A 25354-nucleotide genomic window follows, 5' to 3' on the forward strand; every position below is an offset into this window, starting at 1 on the left:
AATTGTCCCTGTGGGAGTTTGACCGGGAGACCGACTGCTCCCTATGATGTGCGCTGACTACCAGGGGGCGGCACAGAACGAAGGGAGGCCCCAGCCAGCAGCCGGAAAGCCCCGATTGGCCCTGATCGCCGGCCAGGCCTAGGAACCCTACCCATGCGTGAATTTCGTGCATTGAGCCCCTAATTAAGTAATAATTTAAAACATAACAGGTAATGAGAATTTTTAAAATTCTTTGTTTGCTTCCAGGAGAGTTATTTTTTCCCAATAAGTTACTCAATTTGGACTGCTCACCCGAGAATATTTTTCCATTGGTTTTTAGAGTGGAAAGGAGGGGGAGAGAGAGAGAGAGAGAGAGACACTCTATCCACTAAGCCAAATCGACCAGGGCTCTACCATAGTTTTTAAAAATACAAAAATGTTCTCCAGAGTTAAAAATGCATACATTATTTAAAAGTGTCAAATGGAATCATTACGGTACATGAGCCAAAATTACACTGTAATTAAATAATATGCACAGCCCTCGCTGGTGTGGCTCAGTCGGTTGGGTGTCATCCAGTTCAGGGAAAGGTCGCCTGTTCCATTCCCGTCAGGGTACATCCGGGGGCTGCGGGCTGATCCCCATTGTGGGGGGTGAAGGAGGCTACCTCTCCATATTACACTCTCACATTGGATGCTTTTCTCTCCCTCTCCCTTCCTAAAAATCAATTAAAAAAAATTAAAAAAAACAAATATCAATAAATAATATGCAGACACGTTACTCAAATGATCAACCAAAGAAAAAAAAAAAGTTTGTGCCAAAGGCAGAATTTAGCTCTGCGTTTACAAGGTATGGCCAGCACGTACACGCAGATTACTCATGGACATGTTACAAATAAGCATTTTGAAAGAAGGTACGTGTGCAAAGCACTACAAGCCTTTTCCAGTTTCCCTCACACACTCGGACCCTAGACCACCGTCAGCGAGCTTGGGGCCGCACCTCAACACACATTTCCTGAGCATCTAACCGCGGGCCAAGCCTTGGCAGACACTGGCAACGTGCAGGTGACCGATGAGATGGCTGGGCTTTGTTTGCAAGCCCCTCGCCCTGCATTAAAGGTGACCAACGCGCTCGGGTGCCCCTGGGTCAGGAACAGACTCCAACCAAGACGTCAAAGGGCCATGGCGTCGAGAGGAAGGACTATTGAGGGTTGGGGGGCAGGAGGGCATCAGAAAGAGACGTGTGAGCCGGGTCCTAAAGGACAGATGAGTTTAACCTGAAAGCGCGGGGCAGGCATTCCCGGCGATGGGAACCCAACGAGCCCAGACCCCGTTGGGCCGAGACCAGTGGCACCTCCACTGCGCAAGGGCGCCCCACCGAGGCCAGGGCATCCACATCGCTGGGCCTCGGCTCGGAAGCCGGTGGCAACGGCACCAGAGTCGACCTTGGAAAAACGGGGAAAGCCCGTGTCGCGAAGGCAGGAAGCCCGCCCGAGAGGCGCCCGTGGGGACGGACACGCCGCGCCTCCATCCTCGGCGAAAGGAGAAAGAACCAGGCGGGGTAGCGGGGAGGGGATCGCCGAGCCGGCGCGACCCGAGCCTGGCCCGCGCCGCCACGGTGGTTCCGGGGCCTCCTGCCCGGCGACCCCCGGCGTCTTCCGGCCCCGCGCGTGGAGTCGAGGCCGCGGCTCCCACCGCCGTCGGCGCAGCCTCGCACGCCCCGCCCCCTCCGCCGCCGCCGCCGCCGCCGCCGCCGCCCCCTTCGCGGCCGCGGGACGCAGGCCTCTCGGGCGGGCCGCCCTCCGCCTCCCGCCGTGACGAATCGGCGCCCGCCTGGAACGGCACCCGAACTCGGCGGGTTCGGCGGCGCACACAGGACCTGAAAAAAAATCCGTGACTCCCCGAAGCCTCGGGCGTCCTCGCGAGGCGGTTTTCCTTTTTCCAAAGACGGTCGGCGGCGCCCGCAGAGGCATCGAGGCGCGTGTGGAAAGTGCGGGCGCGGACGCTGCGCGCGCGAGGGGCGGGGCGTGCGCGGGACAAAGGGAAGCGAGGCCGGAGCTGCGGGCGCCTTTCCTGCCCGCGGGTGAGTGTTTCCGACGGGGCCCGGCGGGTCGGGAGGGAGGCCGGCGGCGGGGGCCCGGCGCGGCTGGACGGCGGGGGCCCGGGGGTTGCTGGGGTTCAGGCCTGGCCGCGGGGCGGAGCCGGGGGCTGGTAGCGGCCTCCCTGCGGCCTAGCGAGGCGGGGCGGGGAGTCCCTTTCGGGTTTCCCATTCGGGTTCCCTCCTGGGCGGCCAGACTCGCCCCTGCCGCCGACCCCGCGAAATGGGTCCAAGCAGCCGTGCCGACCCCGCGTTCGGGGGGTTGCGGGGGGCGTGCATCCTCCACAACCAACCCCCAGGGAACGACCGCAGAGCAAGCCCTCGGGGGAGCCGGGCCGGTGGGCACCGCTCCCCGCCCCTGGGGAGGTGGTTTCCCTTGGGCTCGGGCATCGACCTGAGGCCTCGCGCTGTGGCTCAGGGTGAAGGGCAGACCGGCCTGGGTCGGGGACCCATCCCCGGCACTTCCTGGCGGTGTGTTTTTAGGCCTGTTCCCTAGACCCACCATTTCATCGGTAACATGGAACTAGCAGTCCCCGTCTTGTGGGTAGTCGGTGACAATAAAAGGAAATGTGGGTAATGGATTAGCCTGTCCCCCAGACGGTGTTCAGCAAACACCTCTCTGTCTTCTGCCCGGCGGCGCCCCGGGGGCAGGGGGCCCGGCCCGGCCCGCCCTGAGGATGTCTGGCGGAGCCCAGGAGAGCAATCGCTTATTCTACGGCGGTTCTCAACCTGTGGGTCGCGACCCCTTTGACAGGGGTCGCCTAAGACCATCCTGCATGTCAGATATTTACATGACGATCCATAAGAGTAGCAACATGACAGTTAGGAAGTAGCAACGAAAATAATGTTATGGTTGGGTCACCACATGAGGAACTGTATTGAAAGGGCCAGAAGGTTGAGAACCACTAAAAGAATCAGCCATGGGGGCTGCCTCCCCGGGAGCTCGTGGCAGCCTTTGTCAGGCCTCCCCCACCGAATGTTGACAGCTTCCCGGAGCCTGAGCGGGAAGGAAATCACACACCGAGGCCGGGGTTTCTGCCTGTTCCTGAAGGAAGGAGTGCGAGACCCAGTTGAGGTCACTGAGAAAATAAACTACAGTGTTTCCTTCCACACCAGGTCTCTCATGCCTCGGGCTCCAGGGAATTTCCCCTAAAATGCAAAATGGGAGCCAATAAATAAATACATAAATACATAAGGCATGTTTGTTGCACAGAGCGTTGGAGGGAAAGTACTCCAGTAGCCGTAGAAGTTATCTGCCTTTGTTCTAACAGTGAACATGGCTTTGTTTGCCCTGCGTGAGGAATATTGATGTCAGGAACCAGCTCGTGTGCACGGCCAAGGCCTGAGCTGGTAAATACTAGGGCAGAGTTTACTAATCCTGGGACCGGAATAATGAATTAGATGGTCCCTGTGTCCAGGCAGCACACAATCTAGCCACATTAACAGGGATATGATACGATACACAGTATCAGAGATCTAGGTAAATTGGGTAGGAATACAGATGAGGAAGCAATTCTGACCAGGTCATGTATCAGGAAAGCTCCACTAAGGGGATAATTTTGCAACAGGCTGTGAAGGGTTAATAAGAGGTGGGGTTTTTTTCTGATAGATTCTTTAAAAAAAATTTATTCTCAACAGTTATAAAGCTGTTTACCACTAAGGGGAAATATAAAGCTCATTCGCATGCCAGTTACCTCTTGCACTGCCTCCAGGAATAAAATGCTGCTCCATCCTAATAGACGCTGCTAGGCTGACAGGGAGGGAGAGCTGCTGCTGGTGTGGGAGCTGTCAGCCTCTGCGGGCCTCCTTAGCGTGGGCCCTGATAATGTATCACATTCTACTGTCATATTTTTATCGGTCTGATTAAATGTGTACATGGCATCAGTGAAACGTTTTCCATCCAAGAGGTGGCTCAGTAGCATAAGAAAATTTTTTGTTTTAGTCGTTTTAATTCTGATCAACACAGTGGCCTAAAGAACTAGTTAAATATGCAAAAGGCTTGGTTACTAGAAGCTAATGTAATTTTACTAAGAAATACCAATTAAACTACCCTATTCTTTAGGAAAACATTCTCTCATGCTTGCTGAGTTTTGATTCTCTTTTTTTTTCTTTTTTTTCCTTTTTTTATTTTAGTGTCTCAGATTCATTCTTAAGGAACTGAGAACTTAATCTTCCAAAATGTCAAGTAAGTTTCATTTTTTTTATATTTATCCATCTATATAAATAAGAGACTAATGCCCTAGCAAATGGGAATTCCAAAATACTCTCATTTTTTTTTCCTTCAAACAGGACCATTGGTAGTTTTGTTGCATAGTATTATATCTCAGTTGTTTACAAGAAGTTATTTATTTTCTTTCAAACAGAAAGACCATCTTATGCCCCACCTCCCACCCCAGCTCCTGCAACAGTAAGTTTTAATTTTCTTGTTAATGTAATAGCCAAGTCTGGCCTTGATACAAAAACCCAGATGTCTTCCAGGAAGGGTCACTCAATCATCACAGCAATAGGATGAAAAATTCAGCTAAAAAAAAAACCAGCACTTCCTACTAAATAAAATAACTCTTTGCATCTTACTTTGAACCAACCCCAACATTTAAAGAAACATACTGCTGAAAAGCCAACCTCCTATGCTCGGTTCTTTTTTCCTTTTTTTTTTTTTTTAAATGGGAAATAACTGACCAGTTTAACACTTCTTTCTTGTTACTCTCTTATTAAAAGTCTTTAAAGTTGATATTGAGTGAATGCTCTCATTCTGGCATTTCTTATTTTCAAACCTAACCTTAAATTGGTTACATTTTTTTCTCTCGTCTATATATAATTTTCATATTAAATCAAACAATAAAGCTTCCAGTTCTATAATAACACTCATTGTAAATCATTATTTTCAAGCTGTTCAAGTAAGGATTTTATTACCTGTGGGTCAGATCCTGCTATTGAATTTTATTCCACTCCATATATCATTGGTTTGGAATTTGATGTGTTTCAAAGTGTCTAAATAATAGTTGAGAACTGGTTTTTTCACCCAGCAAGTTCTGATCCAGCTTGGTCAGCATGTCAAATAATTGTCCAATCCATATAACAAATTTAACAGTAACTCTTCAGACCTTGCTGAAATAGATTCCTGGTTGTTTTTTATTTAAAAAAAAACAAAAACACTATTAACCTTGACCATATCCTACAAAAGCAATTCTTTAAATTCTTTAGCCCTCCTTTTAAACCCCCTCCCCCCTAAATTTCAAGCTAGTTTACTAATTAGGTCCTCTTTGTATAATTTTGTTTTCTTCACTAGATAACTATTCTTAATTACTAATCCCTTAGATAAATGTTTTAGTTATGTTTTTCAGCAATTTGCTTTTCTTCAGTAAGATGTTTTTAAAAAGAGATGCTATACCACATGTAATCAGTTCAATTTTTATAACATAGAGTCTCAAGTTACTTCCAGTAGATCTTAAAGTCCTGTGTTTGCTTTGTTTTCTTTCTTAAATCAAAGAACATATCTTACGACCATCTCCTTGGCACTCTGCTAGTGGCTATACAGGTGGAGTTGGACAATTGAGATTCCTGGCCTCAAAGAACTAACCATGTACTTCATTTTTGGAATTGGTATAATTGTCATGTTTTAGGTTCAGTTTTTTTTTTTTTATCTCCCCTACTTAATTTTCTTACATTACTGCCTCAATTTTGAAGTGTCTCATTTTTTATGCAACTTTTGAAGGTGTCATTTTTATATAAATACTGCCTCTGACAGTGTATAGTAAATGGAACACACACTTGATTTTTTGAGATAATAAAAATAGTCCAAAACCAAGTGTTCATTTATGACTTCTCAAATATAGAAAGGGATTTTTTATTTTTGCCTTTCTTTAGTCATATTTCTCTACCATTATAGCTTCACATTGACACATAAATACAGAAGACTAGGGATTAGGACATCCAACAGAGAGGATATTAAATGAGTTATCCTCCTTCCTTTTTTTTCCCATTATTTCAACCACCACCATCACAATCATCATCACCACCGCCACCACCCAGATGTACCACTCTAAGTAATATACACTTCTTTTGTGCCTTTGATACTTCATCTGTTTTGCCTACTTTAATAAGCTTAATTTGCGTCATCTATAACTACATAGATTAGAAATTGATCAGTTCTCTTCTAAAGAGTATCAAATGCTTGAATATCTTTCAGAGACTAAGGATATGTGCAGCGGCATGTTTTAGAAAATTGTGTTTATTTTATAACAGTTACAGTTTAGTTGGAATGTGTTAAGTGTATTTTACATCATACAATTCAAGACTGTTAATTGCATGTTAAAATGAAATTACTGTCACTTGTTTTTATTGAATTTCATTAGGGAAAATATTCTACTTTTGGTCTCTGCTATATTCTTTTTATGTATTATATCTTGATTCTCATTAACATTGGATGTCATTATATTAACCACAAGGGGACTGCTATATAAGCGCCCATTTGTAATCTCATCAACACATAATTCACAAAAGCCAAGAATTCTGTTGCTGCAGCGAGTAATTGTGTTTTTGGAAGGACTAGAGCAATCAGGAAACTATATTTTTAAAAAGAGAGAGTTCAAGTCTGTCAACTAGAAAAATAGTTCACATTAACTAAATGCAGAAATTATCCATGATTGACTTACGGAAGATGGATCAAAGAAGAGATGGAAAAGAAAGCCTATAAAAGAATGGCTGGGTTAAAAAGATCAGACAATACCCCAGAATGAAATCCATGCATTTCTTACAAGTCTTTGTTTTGAAATCATGTATGTGACATCCATTGAATCTCACATATGTTCTTTTCTATTGACAACTTCTGACTTCTGATTTGAGTCTCTTCTCATTTCTCACATATATAAAATGATTTAAAACTGTCTTTGAAAGCAGTCCATTTCTTGTTTTTGTTTTTAGTAGACAAATACATTGGCGGCATCCACATAACTGTCAAATAAATCATGTTTTGTTTTGCATGTAAAGTGTTCTCACACTTGTAGTTTACCACATTTCAAGCTTTCCTCTCAGACATATATTGCTAAGTTGTTATATCATACTATTGACCATAAAGTAATCCTGAATGTTTGAGACACTTCACTGTATTGCTTATCCCCAAAATGCAAGCACACATTCAAATTCACACAAACACCGCTGGCCCCTGCAAAGAGAGAGAAAGAGGAAAAAACACACACTTGCAGACTGGTTTCTCAATGAAAGAAAAAACAACTACAACACATCATTGCTTGTTTAAATCCAGGTTGCTTTTGCATGTCATATGCAGATCATTTTTCATTTCTGTGTTTTCCTCGTTTGAGCTCATTTCTCATTCGTGTTTTTGTCTCATTTGTTTCCATCAGCAAATGCCCAGCACACCAGGGTTTGTGGGATACAATCCATACAGTCATCTCGCCTACAACAACTACAGGCTGGGAGGGAACCCGGGCACCAACAGCCGGGTCACGGTAGGAGAATCAACTATTACAGCATCCGGCAAACAACTGGAATTGACCAGAAATGCCTTCAGAGTTAGGTCCTTGTGAATCATCAGCACAGCCATTAAATTTTTTTAACCTGGCTTTTCGACTATTTTGAACATTTGTTGTATGATCTTACACTGAAAAAATATATATATATAGTGAGATGTGGATATGTATAAGAAAAACTTCATTCTTTTTGGTGGTTGGTAGAGATAAAACCTTGGGCACTTACTGCTTGTACTGTGTGTAGACAAACCTAGAAGTTCTTATGGTTAAGATACTCTAGTTGAGCTGAAGCGTTATTTTTCATTTACGGTAACTGGCATTAGGCTCAAGAACTCAAGTTTCTTAGTAAATGCTGGGCTTCCAGACCTGGCTTTCTTTGGCTGGCCTACTAGTTTGAATTGCTACACATAATTATTTGTCTTTTGGATTTAATAGTTGACCTTCGGAGATTCATCTGTCTTCAGTTAAAAAGAGAAAAAGACTTTTGTGTCACATCAAAGAATTGCAGAATAAAAGTTGAATGAAATTAAGTTGAAGTACCTACAGACTAGATATCTACAACTAGAAGTGTGCTTATAATCCTTAGGATAAGGGATATGATTTCTGAAACTGAAGATGTTTCATTTAACTGATCAATCCAAGAAAAAATAAATATTAAAGTTAAGTAAGTTATAAATCTAAAATAATCAAAATTGGGTGACTTTTTATTTTAGAATCATCTTAAACTCCATTCAAGGAAGTTTAGGTACCAAAGAAAAAAAATAGCTGTAAAAAGGATTTATCAAAAAGAAATAAATAAATTGAATCCAAAAGCCAAATATCTGCATACATTGGATTATGGTATTGGTGAGAATTTATACCACCCAGAATGGCTGTAAACTTCTCTACCTGGTTTTTGTTTGCTCTATTCATAAATAATACAATTCTGTGAATTCAAAAAGCCCTCTCACCCTGTAGTCAAGCTAGAGCAAAAAGCTTGTTACTATCAGACTATCTTGGTAAGCATATTGCTTAGCTTGATAGGTTTTGTTTGTCTAAAATTTTCATTGTTTCTGCATAATTCGTACTTCATAAGCGTATCAAGTTTTATGTGCCTTGCATATTTCATGGTATCCGAAAAGAATTCTGACAGTGTGTGTGTGTGTATGCATTTCACAATGCATACAAATTTTATGTGCATCAATACGTGTTTTTTTCTGGCCTAAATGTGTTGTTTCATCAGTGTAATGGGTGGCAAGGTTATCAAATGATAAAAGAACATTTTAAATTAAACAAGGAACAGAATCAATTTTGGACCATTCATGTTAATGCAGAAAATTACTCATGAGCAAGTAAACAAGAACGATTGCATTTTAATTGCTCTATACAGTCAGCTCTTGATTATCTATGTTAATGGAATAGAAATAGAAATGGTGGTAACTGTAATATTAGAATCATTTATATTTTGGTTTGTGTAAGCATTTTGTTCTTAACTTGAACCTATCTGTGAGGATTCTCTTAATAAAATGAGATCCTTTAATGGAGACTTACTAGGAAAAGGCAAGGGTGCTCTCTGTCTTGGAACCTGGATAAATTACCTATTTCTCCCCATTCCTCCTTGGGTGTCTTGGGACCACAACATTAAAGTGGGCATTAGCTTCAGGGTAGATTTGGATAAAAGGGTTGTTGGGCGTGGAAAATTTGGTGTTTGGATTCTTTGTAGTTGTTTTCTTTGTATTATTGTTCTCTCAATATCAAATTAAATTATAATTAAACTGCTGTTCAGACTCAACCTAACGGCCTAGAAAATATGAAGGCTTTTAGCCTGTGTTCATTCCAGCCCCTTCAACCTTTAGTGACCTCTGTCTTAGGTCATTGAATCATCCTCAAGAAAATTAGTTATACCTAACTTTTACACCACCTTTTTTAAATATCTAATTTAAGCCATGTTAGGGCTCAGTAAATCTGATTTTGTCCATTATTAAAGTGTTTTAAGTTGACCCAACTATGTATTACTTTGGCCGAATTTGGGGGGTGTCTTATTTGGCTTTATTGCCTGCAAATCGCCTTAAGTCAGTGATTCGAAAGAATGATTCTGTGAATCCCTATTGAGTAGTTCCCTGTAGGCTCCTGTACACTTGAATAGTTTTCAGACAATAACTATATAGCATGTTGAAACCTTTTGGAGTGCTCGTGATAGCTATGAGTTGGAAATCACTCCTAGTCAGGTCTTCATTCAGGTGATTAATTTCTCTTAAGTACAGTGTGGAAAACAGGTTGCGATAAAATGTTAAAAACAACTTATTTCTGTACTTCAGTGGAAATTCTATCCCAGGAGAAAACCCTTAAATAAGATTCTGCCAGAGAAACAGCCGAGAATTGGAAAGAAACAACAACAAACTCTTGAGTAGCCAAAATAAATTTCACAAGATCATGGACTTTTTGTGTAGGAGATCCCAGGACCTTACTCTTATGTAAGCACGTTTTAACAAGCATAGTTACTTGTTTTCCCCCAGTGCATTGCCAGTTAGAAGCAGAAAACTGGAAAGAGGGAGAGTTGCTGCTAGAGATGGATTTCATGGTAACAGCAAGGAAAGAAAAGCTTTAAAAAAAGCATAACCACTGGGCATTGAGACATTATAGAACAATGTCTGTCTGAGATGGTGAATGACAGGGTGTTTAATGATGCAAATCTTCAGTATCCTCAAAATCAGCTAGAATTTAACTTCGTTAATGTTTTCAATTTTGTTTCGTTTGCATTTGTAAATTGGTCAATGTAATAAAAATAGGGACTCAGTATGTGAGCGATTTGGGTACCTTTGGGAGAAAGGAAGCTAAATAGGCAAACCCATTAATGTTATAAATGCAGTTCTTTGAAAAATATCCACAAGCAAATATTACTATAATTTATCTTTTAAGTGTTTTAATTCAACATATTTAAGCATAGACATTTTAGAACTCTTTACCTCTTTTTTTAAAAAAATTGTTAACAATGACCTACCAAATTCAATTATTGGCACAATTTCAATTTTATTTGTAACCTACTTCATGAAATTCTGAGGATTTGTGTTAGCTATGAGTTGGAAATGCTTTCTAATAACGTCATGCGTGAATACTCAGACTTCTAATGTCTTGCTCTGATTTTATGATATAAGATTAGCTTTGTAGGAATTCCTCCCTACTCCCTTCCCTCCTTGAAAGAACTCCTACAGACCCTGAGACAGATCTTCCCTTACTCTTCATACCACCACTGTTGACAGTTTCCATCCCCAAGGCTCACCTCCTTCCTTCCATTGTCCACTGTGGCTAAAAGCAAGGTCTGTCTGCATGGGCACCAGCATGAGATGTGGTAAGAATATATATGAAGAGTGAGAAGAGAAGAAATACTGCTTCAAAGGTGAAATGCCTTCTAATAATTTTGTGTATGAAGAAACCGTTACTGAAAAGCGTATAGGGGTGAAGGAGACCCCCATAGTGAAAGGAAGCATTGATTGAAAGCAGTGGAGTAAGGTGCAAACATGCTAATCTCTGAGCCCATGGATGAAAAATAAGGTTGTGATTGAGGTCCTAGCCCAGAATGGAGTTTTCCCTAGGGTTTTGTCACAGCAACAACAGAAAAGCAAGGGAACCAAATGTCACTAGTTTTCTTACAAGGATATGCCAATCTCTGTCTTGATAATTAGAATAAGTCAGCACTTCTTACCCCTTGCCTGGCAAGAATCAATATTGGGGGGTCTTCTAGAAATTGGGGGGAAATAAAAGTAATTCAGCCATGGTTTTATTCTGAGTCCTTGAGCAAATAGAGTCATATATATTAAGATGAGACTTAGTTCAGAAATGGGCATTCTTGGATTGGAGTTATGTGGGGTGCCCACTAGAAGTTATCTGGTATCTCTTGCATAGATATTAGCCCATAAAAAGAACCAATCTTTTATCTTTCTCTTTATTTTTTTAATCAAGTAGAGTTTCTTGATATTCTATAATGGCCCATGTCTGCCATTTCTCTGTTCCCGGTAAACTTGTTTGCCCCTACACTAAGGATAAAAAAGGCATGACTTTATTTCACACTTCTTGATCCCCTTTATAGAAAACCACTAAATATAGAACTTTAAAATGTCTACTTGTAATAAAGGAGATGAAGTTTTTTGTTGCCTGTTTTTGAAAAAGTAGTTTTTGTGGTGGTAGTGTCATTTATGTAGGGGTGCATTCTGAAATAATACAGATAGATAGATAGATAGATAGATAGATAGATAGATAGATAGATAGATAGATAGATAGATACAAAGTGCCCTGTAGACAGTGTGAGTGTGGCTGAGTGCTGAAGGCATTCAGATTCTGGTGCAGATAATCAAGTGTTGACTGTATGTGTAATGGTAAATTAAGCAAAACAAAAGGGTGCCAGGTAAAGTCCTGAATGTGGGACATTTGCTATTTGACCATATATTTTTGATGTATGGATTATTATGTAATAATTTATTTGTTCTTACAGCCAGGTTGTCAAAGCAGTAGCAATAAACTGCTATGTAAAATATTTTAAAATTATGTGCGTAAAGTCATTTTCTTCATTTTCTTTTTTGATGTGAACATTTCTGAATTTGCAGTGATAGCTATTTTCAGTGGAGAAAATATAAGAATCTTGTATCCATGGACGAGTAGAAGAAAGGCGCATTAGAATTTTTTAAGGCACTCTCTTTTCATTTTACTGGTGAACTTCTTGCAGTTGAATAATGAATGTTTTTAACTCTTTTGTAGGCATCCTCTGGTATTACGATTCCAAAACCCCCAAAGCCTCCAGATAAGCCGCTGATGCCCTACATGAGGTACAGCAGAAAGGTGGGTGCTGAGGAGCGAGGAGTGGGCACCGCTGTCTTAGCTTCCCATCAAATTTCAGATTGGCTTAGCCAGCTTTTCTGTGCAGTCAGAGGAAAGGATAAAGAATTGCAGTTGTTAAAAGAAATTAGTTCTGATTTTAAAGTTCCAGGGCTAAAATCCAACAAAAGAACCTGATTAAATACACTGTTGAAATCTTTAAGACCGTGTTATATAGCCAGTGTTATATAGTCTTTTGGAGAATACTTAATGACATTAGAAAAATCTTGAATGAAAAAAGGGATATAAGACTACTGTATGTATTAGTGTCTTATTTTTATAAAAATAATAGCAACTACATGCTAATTTGAAGGAAGAAAAAAGCCAAAAGACATAGTTATCTCTAAATAGTAAGCTATGATCATTTTTATTTTCTTTATACTACCTTGAATTTTCCCTCTTTTTTTGTTTGTGATGAATCTACATTACTCTCAATAGATACAGCCAATAATATCTTTATTAAAGATGAGCATTTAGCTATTTCCATCACTATTTAGAATTTTTTTTTATTTTTGGTCATAATTCTATGTGTATTTGATGGTACATTGTATTGTGCAGATTAACCACTTCTGAATTTTTGCGAACTCTTAGACACAGACTATGTTACTGCATTAGCTTCTCTTAAGTATCTGTAGTGATTGTTGATGTCTGAGATCTGCCTTAAAGCAATCCGTCAGACTGTAGAGGAAATGAGATTGGCCAACTGTTGATAATTGTTACAGCAGGCTAATGAGAACATGTAGACTTGATTCTATTCCCTCTGCTCTTGTTTATGTTTTAAATGTTCATATTAGAAAGTATTTTTAAAGGTCTGTATTCCTAGGCTTCAATACTAACATTTCAACTGTTCCCTTTTTAAGGTCTGGGACCAAGTAAAGGCTTCCAACCCTGACCTAAAGTTGTGGGAGATTGGCAAGATTATTGGTGGCATGTGGCGAGATCTCACTGATGAAGAAAAACAAGAATATTTAAACGAATACGAAGCAGAAAAGGTAGAGTGGGGACTGCAGTGGGATGGATACAGTGGGAAAGGCATGAACACTTGCTTATTATTTAGAAAAGAAGCATAAGATCTAGTTGGACAGCTGGGGCTGCACTGCGGCTTTGTCTGCCTTGATCAAGCCACCTAATTTCTTAGGCTTCAGATTTCGTATCTGTAAAAAGGAGATAATTATGGTGTCTTTGGATATTCCTGTGAGATAATATAGGTGTTCATTATAACCTGTAAAATGTTCATTATAAAACTGAAAAACGTTTGCATTTCAGATAGAGTACAATGAGTCTATGAAGGCCTACCATAACTCCCCCGCGTACCTCGCTTACATCAATGCAAAAAGCCGCGCCGAAGCCGCTCTAGAGGAAGAAAGTCGACAGAGGCAGTCTCGCATGGAGAAAGGGGAGCCTTACATGAGCATCCAGCCTGCGGAAGATCCGGACGGTAAAAAATAATAATAAAAACAAAGTGGGGTTTTGTTTATGCTTTCTCTGAGAATTAAAATAAGACAAATCTTTTCAGTTTTTACTTCCCATCCTAAATGGAAAACAAAGCATAATTTAAGTACCATTTCATTATTTTGATTAACTATTTTTTGTAAGATTTGTATGTGAATTTCCCACAAGAAAAGGAAATATCCTTTTGAGTGCAGAAAATATCATTTATCCAAATCTTTGTACTCAAAATGCCCAAAAGGTTTTTGAGCCATAATCAGAATTTTGCCTCAACTGCTTTTAAAAAGAAAATGCCTTCTGCTTACATCCTGTTTTCTTATTGGTTCCCCAAGTCCTGAATTAAGGACTCCCAAGAGAGAAAATTAATGAGTGGGAAAAAAGCACTATGAAATTTCTTTCCCAGTTAAGTGAGAAATCCAACTAGCCCATGATAACACACATAAGGGTACACAAATTTTATACGCACGCACACACGCGCACACACACAAAGATCAGCTTCCTCATTGCCATTTCATGAATAGTTTGCAGGTCTACAGATTGTGCCCCTGGCCGTGTGCAGCCAGGCAGAGTCTGTAGCTGAAAGGAGCCCAGAGCTAGCCACCTCCAGCAGTGGGCATATTCGTCCACATAGCAGGCATCTTGTACAAATAATATTTTCTCTGTGTGCTGCTGTGATATGGAAAAGGTTGGAATTTCTAACTATAAGCAACAGAAAACATCGGAATAATTTAAGACCCCATTTTAAAGTAGTGGTAACAATGCTTGTAAGAACTTTAAAGAAAATACACCATTGAGAGAGGAAGCAGTAATACCACCTACAGACAATAAACTGATATACTTAAAAGAAAAGCAGAAATGCTATTTTAAAAGAATAGATTGGGATATCGGCAGATATTCTCATATACAGAATAGGATATAAGTATAATGAATAGCATATGGAATAGAAACTATCAGGCGTTAAACAGAATCAGGAGTGCTAAAGCTATACTAGCTTACACGGACCTTAATTGCTCAGAGTGAATGGTTAATGCAAAAAAAGCATGGAGACCTGAAAAAGGTAGGCGAGCCCTGACCGGCTTGGCTCAGTGGATAGAGCGTCGGCCTGCGGACTGAAGGGTCCCAGGTTCAATTCCAGTCAAGGGCATGTACCTTGGTTGCGAGCACATCCCCAGTAGGGGGCGTGCAGGAGGCAGCTGATCGATGTTTCTCTCTCATCGATGTTTCTAAATCTCTATCCCTCTCCCTTCCTCTCTGTAAAAAATCAATAAAATATATTTTTTTTTTAAAAAAAAAAAAGGAGAATATCCAGTCTACAAATAATCAGAAGGATGGGGCTCAGTGTAAGAGGAAATAAAGGCTAGCAATGTAGAAACCATAAATAGAAAATGTTTTCACTAGGTGAAAGATAACAGCATGAATATTGAGACAGACTGAAGGGATCACTCAGGAACAGTCTTTAAGAAAGGTTCCTTTTCTCTGCTTCTCAAACTTCTGCCCATTATGTTTTTTAAGTTTAAGATAGGGTCTTAAAGCTGCTCGTAAGAAAGGACAGGTACTACCAAGAGAGTGAAACATTGGCAGAATTTTAGTTTTGCTGTCACATGCAGACTTCACATTGATTTCCAGGCTAAAGACACGTGCTTATATCTCCCTTGTGTTTCAGCCAAATCTTTCTCTGACATGTATCATCTCTTAAAGATTTTGTGAGAAAAACCAATACCTTCGCCAATGAACACAGCATGTCCTGTATGGTTTTTATCAAGTGACTGCCCCAGGGTTCCCACGGTGACCTTTAGACCCACTTGTGAGAGCCATGTTCCTTGGTAATTAAGTGTGTACATTGTTACACTCCCCTGTTTATGGTTACTGGTGACCTAATTTTCAGAACATCTCATTCCAGATTATGATGATGGCTTTTCAATGAAGCATACAGCCACCGCCCGTTTCCAGAGGAACCACCGCCTCATCAGTGAAATCCTTAGTGAAAGTGTGGTGCCAGACGTTCGGTCAGTTGTCACAACAGCTAGAATGCAGGTCCTCAAACGACAGGTCCAGTCCTTAATGGTTCATCAGGTAGAGTCACAAAACATTTGTTATAATAAAATGGGCTTATGCCACAAGTCCCAGGTGACCTGGTTCTATATAATGCATCAGTGCACCTGTGAAATATGTTTGTGTTCAATCTAACCCAGTGGTTCTCAACCTTCTGGCCCTTTAAATACAGTTCCTCATGTTGTGACCCAACCATAACATTATTTTCGTTGCTACTTCATAACTGTCATGTTGCTACTGTTATGAATCGTCATGTAAATATCTGATATGCAGGATGGTCTTAGGCAACCCCTGTGAAAGGGTCATTCGACCTCCAAAGGGGTCGCGACCCACAGGTTGAGAACCGCTGATCTAACCTGTTCCTAACTCAGGAAGGAGGCTTGAGGGAGTGGACCTTTCCCACAGATTTAATACATTTATCCTTAAAACTGTAACATAGAGTCCTGTAATGGAAAGTTTATCCATGAGAATTTTGAGACATCCTACCAACCTTTTACTGCTTTACTCAATATTCTGAAATTGCTCAGGCCTGAAACAATATTTAACATCACATACTTATTAGTCATAGTGATTCCACTATGCTCCATCTTACTTTTATTTTAAAACCTTAGATTAAAATAAGTTGCTACATTTAGCTTAAAATCATTTATTACAGCTGTGTAATAAATGACTTAAATTAAGAATTCAGGCCCTAGATAGTTTGGCTCAATGGATATAGAGTGTCGGCCTGTGGACTGAAGGATCTCGGATTCGATTCTGGTCAAGGGCACATGCCCAGGTTGCAGGCTTGTGGAGGGCATACAGGAGGCAGCCAATCAATGATTCTCTCTCATCATTGATGTTTCTATCTCATATCTCTCCCTCTCCCTTCCTCTCTGAAATCAATAAAAATATATATTTAAAAAAAAAACAATTCAGGACATTTGTTACATTGTAAGAAAATGTGGACTATTAAAAAAATGAGATGTTTTCTATTTGACATTTGCTTTAAAGAAAGTAATGCAGTAATTATAAAACAAGTATAAAGCGTGATCATATGTCTTACAGCGAAAACTAGAAGCTGAACTTCTTCAAATAGAGGAGCGACACCAGGAAAAGAAGAGGAAATTCCTGGAAAGCACAGATTCATTTAACAATGAACTTAAAAGGGTATCAATTTAATATGTTAACTATACTTTTATCACTGTGTCTTCTCATCACTTTCATTTCTCATTCTTTTTTCCAAAATAGTGTTTTTGTTTAATATTGTTTACTTTGAAACGGGCAACTTCACTATAACCAGTAGATCTTTGCTTTTTGAAATTATTCCCATTTTTTTTGGCAAAATTGTAATAGGCTTGAAATATATAGTATGCATACATATACTAGGCCTATCGACTCTAGAATCCTCTGATGTTTTAATTACTTTCACCCAAGCATGAATTATTTTCATTTTTTTGAAATTTATTTATCAAATGTTGTTATTAGATGTAGTTCACAGTTTGCACTTTGTATTAAAACAGGTAAATCTAGTGTTTGGTAGCCTAAATATAAAATGGAAATTTTATATATAATCCAGCACTTTCAGTATTGCCTCACCAACTATTTTGTAATATTTGATGTTACATGGCTCTGCAACTTTCTTTTCCTGTAGACACAAGAGTCTCAGAGAAGACCTAGAGCCATGTTTTTTTCTCCCATATATATATATAGTTTATAGCCAATAAAACCCATTTTTGAAGTAATTTTTTCTGATTGAGAGATTATAAGAATAAAACATTACTAAGAGATTTTTTTGTGTTGGTTTTTTTCTGACTAGTTGTGTGGTTTAAAAATAGAAGTGGATATGGAAAAAATTGCAGCTGAAATTGCCCAGGCAGAGGAACAGGCTCGCAAAAGGCAGGAGGAAAGGGAGAAGGAGGCAGCAGAGCAAGCTGAACGCAGTCAGAGCAGCATTGTTCCTGAGGAAGAACAAGCCGCTAATAAGACCGAAGAAAAGAAAGAAGCAGAGAACATTCCAATGGAGACAGGTAAGCCCCCAGGGGACTCCAGTGTCAATGTTGGGTTTTAGAGCTCTTTAATCTTTATTTCTCTTTCTCAGTACTTTCCAGAGGTCACTGTGTCCCTGCTACCTCTTCGGTTATTCTTTATATGACCTACCCATTTCTTTCCAGATCTTCATTTCTAAAAGTAGATTCATGTAACATGTTTGTATCAGTGCAGAACAGCAGTGGTATGTTATCTTTAGTCTTGCTCTTTGAGGTCTTGGTTATTTCCCCAGATTGAGTCAAGTTGTTTTCCACCTTGAGAATATAAAGTGTGATGGTTAAGGAGGCTGGCCCTGCAGGCAGATCAGGGTCTAACACTGCTTCACCACGTGCTAGCACTGTGCCTTTGGATAGTTACTTAATCTCCGTTCCTTCATGTGTAAGTATTCTAGCACCTGCCTCAGTGAGTTCTAACGGATAAATTCAAAAATGTACATAAAATCATTCAGTATTGGGTTTGACATGGTATTGCACTCAGTATTTGAACCTTTGTTTCTAAAATTATTTAAATAAGATGTGGTCATTGCTGTTAAGATAAATGATTATTGGTGCCCTAGGACAGGGACATATCCTGCCTGCCACCTGCTTTTAAACAAAGTTTTGTTGGAACACAGTTACACCCATTTGTTTACATACTGTCTGTAACTACTTTGGGCCACAACATATAGTTGAATGGTTGCAACAAAGACTACCTATAGCCCACATAACCTAAAATATTTCCTACGTAGCCTTTACAGAAAAGTTTGTTGACCCCACCCTGGAAAATTCCTACTTCCAGGTGTACTCAGAATTTCTGACTGAAAGCATTCCTCAAGGCAAAAAAATGCCATGCAAAACTTATATAAATACTGATTAAATTGGTTATTATTTGATATTTTGAGATTACCTTATCTTCTGGTACAGTTTTAGCCTTGACCAATGTACTATGTAAACAGGACTAAACAAAAATATTATGGGAAACACAGCCAAAAGTCTCCTGGACCATTGTAAGAAGTGGGAAGGGTAGTAATCATGCTTAGTATTCAACTGACGGCTTCCGATTTGATATCTGGAAAACATTTGATGGAATGTAAACGTTGTTACCAGATATTTCTACAAAATATAATTCAGCAGATTAACATTTCAGATAGTCAGATTTTAAGTTTCATTATTTGAGCCTTCTTCTGTTTTGTGTGAACATGTTTTTTATCTTAACAAAATTTGAGCATGGGCATATTTTTGTGGTTAATGCAAGAGTTTGAGAGCTAGAGTGTGATATGGTTCTTTGCTCATTTTGCAACTAAATGGAACACTCTGTCCTTTGCCTCTGTTTTGTCTTCTATGAATAGAACATGCCTGTAGGTCTTCACTCAGATTTTTATCCTTCTAGCCTACCGGAAAAAAACTGAAGAAAATCGAGCCTATTGGAGCAAAAACCTCATGCTCTTAATTTCTTACAGAAAACAGCCCAACATGACTATTAATGAGATACCTAAAATACTGACCTTATATCATTTCCACACGCACTTTCTTACTCCTTAAATACAAAGCACTCCATGACAGCATTGTCCAGTAGAAATACATGTAAGTCACTGTGTGACTACATTTTCACTAACATTTTTTCAAAGTAAAGCAAAACAAGTGACATTAATTTTAAACATATATTTAATTAACCCAGTATATCCTAAACAATATCATTTCAACATGTAATTAACTTCTCTTTTCAATTACAGTTGACATTCAATATTATTTTATTTTAGCTTCCAGTATATAGACATATAATTTATAAAATGATTCCCCTGAGAAGTCTGGTACCCACCTGACACCATACACAGATATTATTGACTGTATTCTGCATGCTATACTTTACATCCTGTGCACATGTAATCATTTTTTTGAAGTATTGAACTATTTCTTACATTCTTTTTTCATAAAGTCTTTGGAATCTGATGTGTATTTTGTACTTGCAGCACATCTAAATTTGAAGCTAAATTTTTAAATACTAGTACAGGTCAAGAAGTACTTGACCTGTATTTAGATTTCATAAATTTACAGTTAAAAAGTAGATTCTTAAACCCCAAGTTATCTCAAACATGCTGAAAGTTTCTCAGTCACACTAGCTCATTTTAGGTGCTGAATAGCCACATGTTGGACAGGGGAGCCCTCGGCTGTCAGCCTAATTAGAAGAGTACCTTTCTGTCTTAGAACTAACAGTGACGAATGTGTGCTTGCAGAGGAGACACGCCTTGAAGAAACAACAGACAGTCAGCAGAATGGTGACGAAGGCACACCTACTCCTGAGGACAAGGAGAGTGGACAGGAGGGGGTGGACAGTATGGCCGAGGAAGGGACCAGTGACAGTAACACTGGCTCAGAGAGCAACAGCGCCACAGTGGAGGAGCCACCAACAGATCCCATACCAGAAGATGAGAAAAAAGAATAAATGTTGCCTTGTTTTATGTATTCTAAATCCTTTTTTAAATGAAAAAAAAAATGTTTTTGAGTTTTAATGGTGTTATGTGGTTTGTGTACTAATATTTTTCTTGTCCATATCACGCCACCCAAAGCTTTTGGACCATATAACATCATGAGCCAAATGGCATAGTCACCTTTCTTAAGTGGTGGTGATGACGGTTTTCTTCCTTAGATCTTGTTTCTACCCTTCACTGCTGAAAGCCTCGGAATTTAGATTAATTGAGAAAATGCCCATTTTTGGAGAATTTTCCTTTGATGCTGCAGAATCTACTCTTACAAATGCCTTCCTACAGCTCACTGGGGTGCTTACCAAAGCCATAGCTTTAAATCTTCTCAGTCCCCTTCAACAGTTTCCTGAAAGTTCCCTTTCCTGTGTACTTCCACAAAGGTAGCTTCTTGAAAACGTAATCATGTATGAGTATATGTTTGTTCACTTGCCCTTTTCATTTGTAATCAATGTCAGATAACCAAGAGTTGTGTTAAAGTGTTGAGTGTACCTGCAACTATGCTTGGATCGTATTGATCGAGAAATAGTCTCCATAGAGTAGTCACCAGCTTATGAAATAGTCATTAAAGCAAACATGGCACATGTATACTGTCCTGCTTTTTGTTATAATTAATATTGGGTACGCTTTGGTCAATTCATCCTTATTGTACAAAAAAAAAAAAAAAAAATACTTTTTTATCAAGTTTTCCAAAGACAGAGTAGATCACAAAGCTTAAGGAATTGAATATTCTTGCAAGGGGGTATATAACTTCAAAATGATTGGCCCATTCTAGAAGAAAACAGCTAGGAATTAAGTTCAGTCACTTGAAATTGTTTTTACAATAATCAAAACATTCAAAACCTCAAGGCTCAGGATCCCATAGATCAGAGCCTACCTTTTTGATAAACTTAGTTAAGTTTTAGCGAGTAGAAATGAGATGGTTTGTGACACATATGCTTCCTAAAAACTAGGATAGATTTTTACTAAATAGTGGTATATCTGATGGTATATGTTTCTTAAAGGTCCAAATGTAATAAATAAAAGGAAAAAGAAAACAGTCTCAGTGTTTTTAATGCATTAAATGTTTATATGCTAAGCAAGCAATAATTTTGTTACTGGAACACTGACAGTATGGAGTGGCCACTTGGCCATTATAAAATTGCATACTCACAGTCCTATCTCACCCAACTGCCGCACTAGCAAGTTCATTTGTACAAGACACTGAAAATTAGTTTCCCTACATTATAGTCATGTCACATAGGGAGGTTGGGCTTTTACTCCAAAAGTAAATGTTTCTACATTTACATATGAGCAATAAGGAAAAAGTTTATGACAAATTAGTTCTCTCTGTGGAAAATGTGGCTCAATAAATAGATGGAAGCCATCTGCTTACATAGAGATAACTTCTCTATAGAGGCAAGACTTCGTTTATAGTGAATTCACGACCATGTAGAATTCCATTCGACGTTCAGCCTCCTGAGTAAGGAGGAAAGGAAACTAGCTGTTGGGTGGAAACAACCTGTTTTTCTAAATGGTACATGGAATCTTTCTCCTGTTTCTTTTAGAATCCAAGAACTAGTGTATTTGATAATCTCTGATAAATGGGGCTTTGCGGGGCTAAGAACTTAAGCCACCTCATTCCCTGCAGATTGGATGTCCTCTTTGGTTCACTCCCTAATAGACCAGGCAGAGAACTTAAATAATATGGATGGAGCCCAGCTGGCGTGGCTCAGTGGTTGAGCATCGACCTAGGACAGCCGTTCTCAACCTGTGAGTCGCAACCCCTTTGGTGGTCGAACGACCCTTTCACAGGGGTCGCCTAAGACCATCCTGCATATCAGATATTTACAATTCATAACAGTTGGCAACATTACAGTTATGAAGTAGCAACAAAAACAATTTTATGGTTGGGTCAGAACATGAGGAACCATATTTAAAGGGTCAGAAGGTTGAGAACCACTGACCTAGGACAGTGGTCAGCAAACTGCAGCCTCTTGAGTGTGGCTCTTCCACAAAATACCACATGCGGGCCCTAACTGGTTTGGCTCAGTGGATAAAGAGTCGGCCTGCGGACTCAAAGGTCCCAGGTTCGATTCCAGTCAAGGGCATATACCTTGGTTGAGGGCACAGCTCCAGTAGGGAGTGTGCAGAAGGCAGCTGATTGATGTTTCTCTCTCATCGATGTTTCTAACTCTCTATCCCTCTCCCTTCCTCTCTGTAAAAAAATCAATAAAATATATTTTAAAAAAAAAAATACCACATGCGGGCGCGCACGTACAGTGCAATTGAAACTTTGTGGCCACACTCAAGGGGCCAAAGAGCCGCATATGGCTCACGAGCCGCAGTTTGCTGACCACTGACCTAGGAGGTCATGGTTCAATTCCCAGTCAGGGCACATGCCCTGGTTGCCAGCTTGATCCCCAGTAGGAAACATGCAGGAGACAGCCAATCAATGATCCTCTCATCACTGATGTTTCTATTTCTCCCTCTCACTCTCTGAAATCAATAAAAATATCCTATATAATAAGAGGCTAATATGCAAATCAACCGAATGGTGGAATGACTGGTCGCTATGATGCGCACTGACCACCAGGAGACAGATGCTCAACGCAGGAGCTGCCCCCTGGTAATCAGTGCACTCCCACAGGGGGAGTGCCACTCAGCCAGAGCCAGGCTCATGGCTGGCGAGCGCAGCAGCGGTGGTAGGAGCCTCTCCTGCTTCTGCAGCAACACTAAGTATGTCCGACTGACGGCTTAGGCCCGCTCCCCATGGGGAGCCGTCAGTCGGACATCCCCCAAGGGCTCCCAGACTGCAAGAGGGCACAGGCTGGGCTGAGGGACCCGCCCCCCCCCCCAGGTGCACAAATTTTGTGCACTGGACCTCTATATATATATAAAACCCTAATATGCAAATAGACTGAACAGTGGAACAACTGAACAACCAGTCACTATGACGTGCTCTGACCACCAGGGGGCACATGCAGACAATGGCAGGCGTAGGCAGCAGGTGACAGAGCGCGGAACATGGCAGGTGTTGGCTGCGGTGGGATGGTGGAGCAGGTGAGCGGGAGCGCCAGACCAAGATGGGGCGCCAGTTGCTGTCATCGGGGCGAGCCTCTGGTGGTTACTGAAAATTCTTTGCTCCCACGTGCCATGGTCCTGCCTGGCGCTCACACCCACTGCCAGCGCCAGCCCCACGTGCACCCACTGCTGGCTCCCAGCACCGGTCCCGATCACTCGGTGCTGGCAGCAGGTGCGAGCGGCAGCTGCCAGCCCTGATCGCCCCTGAGGGCTTCTCCACCTCCCCCTGCTCCTGAGGGGTGATTAGAGCAGCTGGTGCCGGCCCCACTTGCTCCGCACTATCAGCGTGTGTGAGCAGGCCAGCGCCATCAGCGTGTGGGAGCGGCAGCAGCAGGAGCGGGGCTGCCAGCAGACAGGACTGGGGCTGCAGTGGGAAGGGCCAAGCTGGGGCACGGAGGATGGGCTGAGACCAGGCCCTGTGCCCACTGCAGCCTCGAGGCCCACAGTGCCTTTCAAAGTGCACGAATTCATGCACTGGGCCCCTAGTATTTAAATAATATGGATGGAAAACAGTGCCAGAGCAAGATGTCAGGTTATCTATGGTATTGAAGTCTAAGTGGGTGGAGCTGGCTCCTTTGCTAAGCTGGAGCTGGCACTCAAAACAAGCATATCTGCCTTTAACAATGCTGTGGCAGTGGCTGAAGGACAAATTTAAATCAGATGGGGATTTGGCAGCTCGTAACAGGCGCTGGAGGGTGGTGATTAAAATTCCCTCTTGTCAGAGCGATGTATGTAGACACTACCTGTGTTTTAGTTGTTTCCTAGTTTCTTTGAGAATGTGGGATATAGTCGAGATCTTTAGCTTCTCCCTTCCCCCATAGGCACTGGGCAAGTCACTTAAACTCTGAGCCTGTTTCTACTATAAAATGGATTGAACTACTTTCTGTCTCAGTCCCCTTACTGCTTCAAATAGCCATGATTTTTAGTGCATTTATTTTTAATATGAACACATAACGTTTGAAGGCTTAAATTTATATTAATTTTTTAAAGATATGGCTTTTTAAGAAAGGTTTTATTGATATTTTTAGAGAGAGGAAGGGGGCGGAGAAAGAGAGAAACATTGATCCGTTGCCTCCGGCACACACCCTAACGGGGATCAAACCAAAACCTGGGCATGCACCCTGAGCAGAAATCAAACCCACTGCCTATTGGCCCAACCAACTGAGCCACCCTTGCCAAGGTTATATTAGTTTTTAACAAATAGGAGAGAGGGGAACCCCCCACAGTCCCCCAGTTTTCTTACAGGAGTTTCAATTTCATATTTTTCTCCATCTCAACAAGCATGTCTAAGTGGCTCTCCTGCAACACGTGAAAATGATGTACCCTGTCAAGCAGAGCTTTCGGGAAAGGTTGCTAGGAGCTACCTCATTTTTACAGGATTCTGGGAACGTCCTGTGAAAAAGACACAATGCTTGATTCACCATATTTGAAGAGAGAATCTGAAGTTTAACTGATGTCCTCCAGATGGTTAGTTTTGGCCCTTCACGTTTAGGTACTAGTTTGGGGTTTTAGACCGTTGGTGCTGACAGCGTGAAACTCCTGTTGCCTGCAGTTAAATAAGCTTTGGTTTCTCGTGTGAACAGGCCGTGAAGCTGGGATTATACTTTGTTAAGTCCTCATTTCAGAAACAGCTCCCCTCCACCCCCAAGCACTACCACACACACGGGCTCCCCACCTGGTTTCAGGAGTGGTTTTCACCGCTGGGCAAACCTGGCTGGAACAACAACTGACTTCCCAATGATTTGCACATTAAAGGGCTTAACTTCTTTACAAATGAAAAACCCACTGTGTAATAAGCTAAAATAAACTTGGAGCCTTCTTAGAAGAAATCGTGCTGAATTCTAATTTGGCTTATGGTAATAATGTTTCTTTGATCAGCATGGTAACAAAAAC

General features: G+C 40.9%; 1 protein-coding gene across 7 annotated transcripts; it reads left to right on the plus strand.

The window, feature by feature from the left end:
• Nucleotides 1-1732: 1732 nt before the first annotated feature.
• SMARCE1 (SWI/SNF related, matrix associated, actin dependent regulator of chromatin, subfamily e, member 1) lies at nucleotides 1733-21136 on the plus strand. Of its 7 annotated transcripts, none has more exons than XM_036339515.1 (11): nucleotides 1733-2059; nucleotides 4208-4259; nucleotides 4438-4481; nucleotides 7438-7605; nucleotides 12295-12375; nucleotides 13272-13403; nucleotides 13678-13849; nucleotides 15746-15933; nucleotides 16960-17061; nucleotides 17711-17921; nucleotides 20124-21136. In XM_036339515.1, exons 2-11 carry the CDS (start codon nucleotides 4253-4255, stop codon nucleotides 20426-20428), a joined length of 1410 nt encoding a protein of 469 aa, XP_036195408.1. In that variant the 5' UTR covers nucleotides 1733-2059; nucleotides 4208-4252; the 3' UTR covers nucleotides 20429-21136. The 7 variants fall into 7 exon arrangements, with proteins under 7 accessions (XP_036195408.1, XP_036195410.1, XP_036195409.1 ...); XM_036339517.1 differs by having other exon boundaries at nucleotides 1740-2059; nucleotides 7438-7542; XM_036339516.1 differs by having other exon boundaries at nucleotides 1742-2059; nucleotides 15761-15933.
• Nucleotides 21137-25354: the final 4218 nt, after the last annotated feature.

The sequence above is a fragment of the Myotis myotis genome, unplaced genomic scaffold (assembly GCF_014108235.1).
Source record: "Myotis myotis isolate mMyoMyo1 unplaced genomic scaffold, mMyoMyo1.p scaffold_m19_p_17, whole genome shotgun sequence".
NCBI classification, from domain to species: domain Eukaryota; kingdom Metazoa; phylum Chordata; class Mammalia; order Chiroptera; family Vespertilionidae; genus Myotis; species Myotis myotis.

Bases quoted from the DNA above. Each gene is read 5' to 3' on its own strand.
- SMARCE1 (XM_036339515.1), top strand. The intron at 7,606-12,294 runs GTTAGGTCCTTG...ACTCTTTTGTAG, and splicing joins TGACCAGAAATGCCTTCAGA to GCATCCTCTGGTATTACGAT. The intron at 13,404-13,677 runs GTAGAGTGGGGA...TTTGCATTTCAG, and splicing joins ACGAATACGAAGCAGAAAAG to ATAGAGTACAATGAGTCTAT.